The sequence below is a fragment of the Eufriesea mexicana genome, unplaced genomic scaffold (genome assembly GCF_001483705.2).
Source record: "Eufriesea mexicana isolate 0111107269 unplaced genomic scaffold, ASM148370v2 scaffold571, whole genome shotgun sequence".
NCBI classification, from domain to species: Eukaryota; Metazoa; Arthropoda; class Insecta; order Hymenoptera; family Apidae; genus Eufriesea; species Eufriesea mexicana.
Genome location: NW_016908756.1, coordinates 154,201 through 161,359, shown reverse-complemented (window position 1 = coordinate 161,359; position 7,159 = coordinate 154,201). Strand labels below are relative to the sequence as shown.

The 7,159-nt window shown below is 32.9% G+C and overlaps 1 protein-coding gene across 2 annotated transcripts in view; it reads right to left on the bottom strand.

Moving 5' to 3' along the window:
• Positions 1-2,990: 2,990 nt before the first annotated feature.
• The window catches only part of LOC108546076 (transcriptional repressor CTCFL), a 5,699-nt gene continuing 1,530 nt past the window's right edge, over positions 2,991-7,159 (bottom strand). The window contains exons 2-13 of one of the 2 annotated variants that reach the window (XM_017897999.1): positions 6,772-6,944; positions 6,471-6,691; positions 6,027-6,391; positions 5,743-5,912; positions 5,464-5,600; positions 5,232-5,382; positions 5,008-5,149; positions 4,642-4,914; positions 4,428-4,564; positions 4,056-4,195; positions 3,732-3,956; positions 2,991-3,644 (exon numbers count right to left, since the gene is read on the bottom strand). In XM_017897999.1, the coding sequence (XP_017753488.1) occupies positions 3,582-3,644; positions 3,732-3,956; positions 4,056-4,195; positions 4,428-4,564; positions 4,642-4,914; positions 5,008-5,149; positions 5,232-5,382; positions 5,464-5,600; positions 5,743-5,912; positions 6,027-6,391; positions 6,471-6,691; positions 6,772-6,901 (2,154 nt within the window). In that variant the 5' untranslated portion in view covers positions 6,902-6,944 and the 3' untranslated portion in view covers positions 2,991-3,581. The remainder of the gene's footprint in view (positions 3,645-3,731; positions 3,957-4,055; positions 4,196-4,427; positions 4,565-4,641; positions 4,915-5,007; positions 5,150-5,231; positions 5,383-5,463; positions 5,601-5,742; positions 5,913-6,026; positions 6,392-6,470; positions 6,692-6,771; positions 6,945-7,159) is intronic. The other variant, XM_017898000.1, reaches the window with a different exon arrangement.

The following is a 7,159-nucleotide window of genomic DNA, read 5'->3' as shown; positions in this document are numbered from 1 at the left end:
ACATTTTGCGTTACGCTGTTTAAAAATCACGAAAAATATATAAGTACGATACGAAAGAATACAAAGTTGATTCTGGGTCTAAAATACTGCACCGTATATTTTATTCATTCGTCGTCCCGACGTCTCGAACGTTTCGTTTGTTCATTGAATTCTAACGTTCGATTCACATGCATACGGATGCAACAGCACACGGATTCCCACAGCAACGAACGCGGTTAGGTCATCATTGTCCATGGTCATGGGCCGTCTAGGTGGTCCTCGTGAAAAGGAAACTGCATAATATATGCACGCGCGTTTTATTGCGGCACGCGGGCAAACGCATAAAGGAAAGGCAACCGCATTATGCGCGACACGAGTTCACCGACACGCTGGTTTATCTTATGCGCAGTGATGGAATCAGGCATGACGCAAATGATACCATGACAATTTTTCTTCTTTCCCTTTCCTCCTAAATTCGAACGATTTGAGCATCCGGTGAAAATTCGAACGATTTGAGCATCCGGTGAAAATTCGAACGATTTGAGCATCCGGTGAAAATTCGAACTTTGATTTGCATGTCTATCGTTTCATCGATGTTTGGTAAACTAAGAGTTAATTCGTCAACATAGAAATCGCAATGAATGTTATTTCTCAAACTTTTCGACAATTTTTAATTTCAGAGAAGAACGAGAGTTTTAGGTATGCAATACTTCCATGTTGTAAATCTTCGAGTTCGATTTTGCATCGAAATCGATTACGTAAGATGGAAATATCCGATCTAGACTGGTCGTACGATTTGTAAGGCAATCGAACCAAAAATGTATTCTCACACTGATATGAATTTTCAGGTGGTTAGTAAGCTCTTCTGCGTAGAAACCACCGATATACCGTCGTGTAAAAGAAGAACCGTGGGAGGCGAAGAGAGTGCATTCGCGTGGGCCTGTATCCTGTGCCACGTCCATTTGTCCCCGTGTCCGTTTCGTTTGTCGACAGTAGTATGTATGCGCTGTCGAGATTATCTTTTGGTGGAAAACGAGTCACCGTAAATCGTACGGCGCGTTACGGTCTTCTCAATCTTTTACGATGGAACTAGTCGAATAATAAATGCCTCTGCTAAGTATGGATTAATTAAATATGCCATCGCATGTTAACGTCTTATTAATATTTATTTTTCAGTGAAATTAAAAAATTCCAATCACATTCAGTTTCATGCTAATACAGTTTCATCTCAAAATGATATTCATTATCATTTCATATCGATCGAATGGAACTGTTATGCAAGAAAATAATTATTGAATAGCGCAATTAATTAGTAATTGGGAATTCGTGAGGTAAAGTAATAACGTTCAACACTGATACAACTTACTTAATTTATTTCTTTTTTTTTCAGTTTTTCTACGCAAGGTACAGAGTGGATGTCAAAGTTATCACGTTCAGGAGAGTGTACTGAAGCGACGTTTACACTCGCTCGATCATCAAAGTTCGCCGACGTCAGGCGAATCGTTTGCACGCACGAAATTATACGCGTATTGTTACATCCGCTTTCATTCGACATTCCTTTGAAAGAGAGATTATTATTACGTCCTACGAACGCACAAGGAATACAAATAGAAGGCGTGAACTATCGGATGGATAAAACGAAGGAATTAACATAACGTCTCGAATCATAAATTACACGTGTATTGTCAAAAATTGATCGCAGAAGTAAATGGTGTTATATATGTATTATAGAACTTCCTAAGTACGGTTCTACATTAATTAACAATATATATTCGTATTCTTTCTCGTTTTGTTATCACTCGCTCTTAATGTAATTATAAATACGAAAGAATTCACCTCTCACGAACCGTAGACTATCGCGTGTTCTATAAATGTACCCTGATAAACGAGACGATGGTACATGTATGTATGTATGGGGTTAACGACCGTAAGGGGTGCAGTTGGGTGCGGCTTTCCCTAATATCGCTAAGGTGGGAGCAAACGCTTCGCCGATTATTTACAGGATACAAAGCAAATAGATGGTCGTATTCTGATGTGTACATGTGCTACTCGTAATAATAGATTTGTCGTGTGCGTTGAACAATTTAATTTGCCACAGATATCGACGAAACAATAATTCGTAAATGGAAATAATGTGCGCAAGCATTGTCGACGACATATGTTTATTATAGAGAAAATGCTACACCGTTTTTCTTTGGGATAATGTACGAAAGTACTTTGACTTGAAGAGCACATAATTATCAATCGCTCAATTACAGTTGTACAATTTGAGTGTAAAAAAATTTTACAAATTTTTTACAGCTTCAATTTCTCCTTAATTTGACGAGGTACATAGACTAACTTACGTGCAACGATGTATGAAAAACTGTGTAAGATTATGTTTACAAGAACTTGATTATATAAGAGAAATTTATATGTAATTTGTATGAATAGGCAATTGCAACTTCCGGATGCTATGCAATCACAAAATTATACAATAAACTAACATTCACAGAACGACAGAACGCAAAGAATTCAACTAGTTTCATCCCTTGTTTACAAATATATGTAACATTTTCTTATTGGTATATTTTTGTTTTATAATAGTAACTGCAATCAACCTGGAAGGGAATATTGAAAATTTTATGTTGTAAAGAAGGGAAAGTAATTAAAAAAGATAAAATAAAAAATTAATTATTATAATTATACTGATTAACATTACACATAACATCAAGTTACTTTCTGCCATTCATACTTCATCCTGTATCCACAAAGAATTTGACCTGATACAGTTATGACCATTAATAGTATACGTAGTTACTTATTCGAAGAATGATCGTTTATTATTATTATTATTATTATTATTATGAAATACTTCTATACAATCACAAATGTAACATCTTCCAGGTCAATGAAAAATTTCTAATGTATTTTTGTATTATGAATTCCTTATTATATACATTCTTATGTATATGCAAGTATCATTCACATTAACTAACGAAAAAATCGATCAATATTAAATTTACCGCTTATCTTTCCCCTAGTTATTTATAGAATATAGTATTTATCTATCAAATGAAGTGTAATGGTAAGCATTTATATACACTGCAGCCTCACTTTATTCTGTAATTTCAGTTTCTTTAGCCACATTCCAACAATGATATCGATTGATATCAATAAGTTCAAACGTTTGGCTGTGTGTTATGCCTTTAGAGTAACGTTTTTAAATAACTCGTTTAAAACTGTTATTCCAACCTACGTTGCTAATATATCAGATTGCATTAGTAACGGTTTGGTTTACGATTTCCGAAAGATAATTTTTACTTATAATAAAGTAAAATAATATTTTACATTATTATAATTGTACATTCGCTTCGTATTTCACTAAACCACAAAACTACTGTTTGTTCATAAATTATTACGTACATCTAATGCACTAGTGGCAAAAAATGTTCTTGTACCATTTATGTGGACCACGCAAGCCCCGAAAATTGGCTCCATTGGAGCTATGCACAGAGTTTTTAAATAATATTAAACTGCACCCACAGTATACACTGTTACTGCGAGAGAGATAAAATATTTGACTATTACATAGAAGGGTTTCCTGGTATCCATTCTTCTTATTACGAAATTGTCTGCAATATATTTATATTACCACTGGCTTCTTCTTCCTCCTCCTCCTCTTCCTGAAATATTAGAATCAATTTGTGTCAAAATAAATCACGCCTTCAAATGGTAATTCATAAAAGCAATAAAAGACAAAATTAGCTGACCTCGTCAAAACCAAAACACGTTTCCATCTCTTTTTGTAACTTTGGATCACTGTGTGTATTTTGAGATGAAGATTTAACTGTTCCAGCCTCCAGTTTTAGCTCCATTTCCACATCTTCTTCTTCTCCATCATCTATATCTTCCCCTGTACCAGTTACAATGCCACTTTCTTGACTCAAAGGATCTTGCATCACCAAATCTCCATCTTCACTAGCTACGACGGCCATCTGTTAACCAAAAAGAAAAAAAAAAAAAAAACATATAGAACAATTAATCTACGTCTATTTTTAAATTAATATTCTTTTAGCGATTATAGTAATATGTACCTGATCGGTTCCTTGATTGTCAGCTAGCTGTATAACTTCCAATACGACATATTGTTGACCATCGCTTCCTTCAACCGCCATCATATCGTCCTCATCATCTTCTTCTTCTTCATAACCTTTAAGTTTAGAAGCTAAATCACCTGTTGCCATAACATAACACATGGGTATTAGTCAATGATCTGTACACAGATCATATCGTAAGTGTCCCTGTGATTACAATTTTTTATAATGATTCATTCATTATATATGTGTAATTTTTTCATTCCTAAAATTTAAATACTATTTTGAAAGTATTGAACTTGATTTGTTTCTGATTATACACATATATATGAATCAAGTTTACTTTTTCCTTTTATAATGACAAACATTTACCTGTCATGACCTCAACTCTTTGTCCGTCTATAATTTGTATCTTTTTTTGTCTTCCCATTTTCAGTGCTTGTTGCTTTTCTTGAAGGGACGATTCTGGGTCATGAACAGCCATGTGTCGAATAAGATTCCCTTTGTGTCTGAATAATAAAATTTATATATAACTATATTTGTTTCCTTATATGTATTTAATATGTATACCATAAATGTGATATACCTGAATGGTCGTTCACATTCGGGACACTGATGTGTCTTCTCTTGTGGTGGAGGAGGAACATAAGAAGGATTATGATACAAATTACAGTGCCGTTTGAGAAGTTGCTTTTGTCTGAATGATTGAAAACAATGATCACATTGATATGGTTTTTGATCAGTATGAATTAACATGTGGCTTTCAAGATGGCGCGCGGATATAGAAGCATATGGACATAAATCACATTTATAACACTTTTCTCCTTCGTGAGTTTTACTGTGCAATTTGTAGCTATATCTATAAAGGTAAAAAGCATTATATGTTTTATGTTTACAACATACAACATACTTTTTTTTAAAGATGATATACAACAAAGATTGTTTCACATACCTGTCTGGGAATGTTTTTCCACAGCGTTTGCATTTCAATGGTTTATCAGAGGTATGTAATTTTTGTACATGAATTCTAAGATCTGTTTTCCTTCCACATGTAGTTGGACATAATTCACATTGAAATACTGGTTTATCACCAACTACAACATACATATTATTATGAGTAATATAAAAAAGTTACATAACAAATTGAAAAACTTTTAACACAAAGTATCAACATACCGTTATGTATCAGTTTGTGAGCTTTCAAACTGTTAGACTGAGTAAATCTTGCCTGACAAAAGTCACATTCATATGGTTTTTCTCCTGTATGTATACGCAAATGTCGCTTCAGCTTAAAAGTATCAGGGCTTGCATATGTACAATGTGGACACTAAAATAGAAATTTAATAAAGTTTATATCATCATGAATAGCATTTATAATTAGATATAAATCTAAAAGTATGAAGTATACCTGATATGGACGTTCGCCTGTATGACATCGAATATGACGCTTGAGTTTAGACAACTCAACAGATGCATAGTCGCATTCGTGGCATTTATGTGGCTTTTCATGAGTATGCCTATATCGCACGTGTCGAACTAATTCACCTGTAAATAAATACCGACAAAGTTTACTATATGTATGTTTATCATTTAATAAAAAATTGTTTAGTAATAAAAAGTTAAATAATTCCAAAAAATATACACATATACTTATCATCTAAAAAATCCATAAAATCTTTACACTTACCAGAGGTTGTGAATGCACTGTCACAAAATTTACAGTGATGTGGTTTGGTCCCAGTATGTGTATTAACATGATTCTGAAGTGAAGCTAATGTTTTAAATCCCCTTTCACAGACACTACATTTATGTGGTCTTTCCTCAGAATGTGATTTCATGTGCCGTGATAACAGATACCTACATACAAGTTAAAAAATTATTTAAGATTTAGTTAAACTTTGATTATTACAAAATTTCATAAAGACTAATGATATAAATATTTTTTTAGGATATTATAATAAAAAAAATTACCGTTTTGGACTTGTGTAGTTACAGTAATTACACATATGAGCTTGAGTAACAGTCTGTGATTTTTTAGGTAAGAACTTAATAATTTTAGTTTTGTCATCTTCTGCTTCTGATTCCACAGGTGCTTCATTGTCTTCATTATCTTCAAAGTCATAAACTGTAAGATCTTGCTCTCCTTCTCCTTCTTCGCCCTCTGTTCCATCTCGATCTATTGCTCTGTTGTCCTTATCTTCAGCATCAGGTTGCTGAACTATTAACACATAACTGACTTCACCAGGATTGGTGTCAGATGGTACAATAGTAACCGTTTGATATGCATCTCCAGAATTGATAACAACCTGATTATTTCCACTATTAGACACATGACCCTATAAAACAATAAGTTTTATAATGATAATAAACAGAATTTATTTTTGATAGTAAATATAATTATTTATTTTCACTTACATCTTCATCACCATCAACATTATCTAATTCTTCAATTTCGTGGTATTGTTCTTCTTGAGGTGCCTCTTCATTTTGAACATCTCCTTCTTCTACTTCCTGAATTTGCACCTGTGTCATTACAGGTGTTTCATCATTATTTGCTTGATAGTAATATTGACCAGACTGATCAACAAAGTAAGTTCCACCCTCTTCTCCACCTGACAATCCTTCCACTTGTTGCACTGTAACAAAATATTCTAGTAACAATTTATGCCTCTCGTAGCATGCTAAAGGTCTTTTTATTTCATTTTAAAATACTAACATTGTACATGTTGCAGTTGTTCTCCTTGACCTCCTTCTATTTCTTTATTAAATGTTTCTAAATAAGTCTGTATTTCTGTTACAGATTCTTGCCCTTCTTCTAATTTAATTGTTGCTACGTTAGCTGTCATGGTCAAATCATTAACTCATAGAAACGTATTCTCTCTCATTAGCCTGAAACATTGTATACATTTTTTATTTAATCAATGAAATAAATAAAGCTATTATTTTTAAATAGACTTATATTCCATTTTTTGTATTGTTAAAGCAATTATTGTTTTTATTGCTACAGTAAGAAATTAACAATCATATTCTATATTATCTGCTTTTATAAATTTAATAAAATTGTCTTTTTATATTAATTAAAAAAAAAAAAAAAAAAAAAAAAA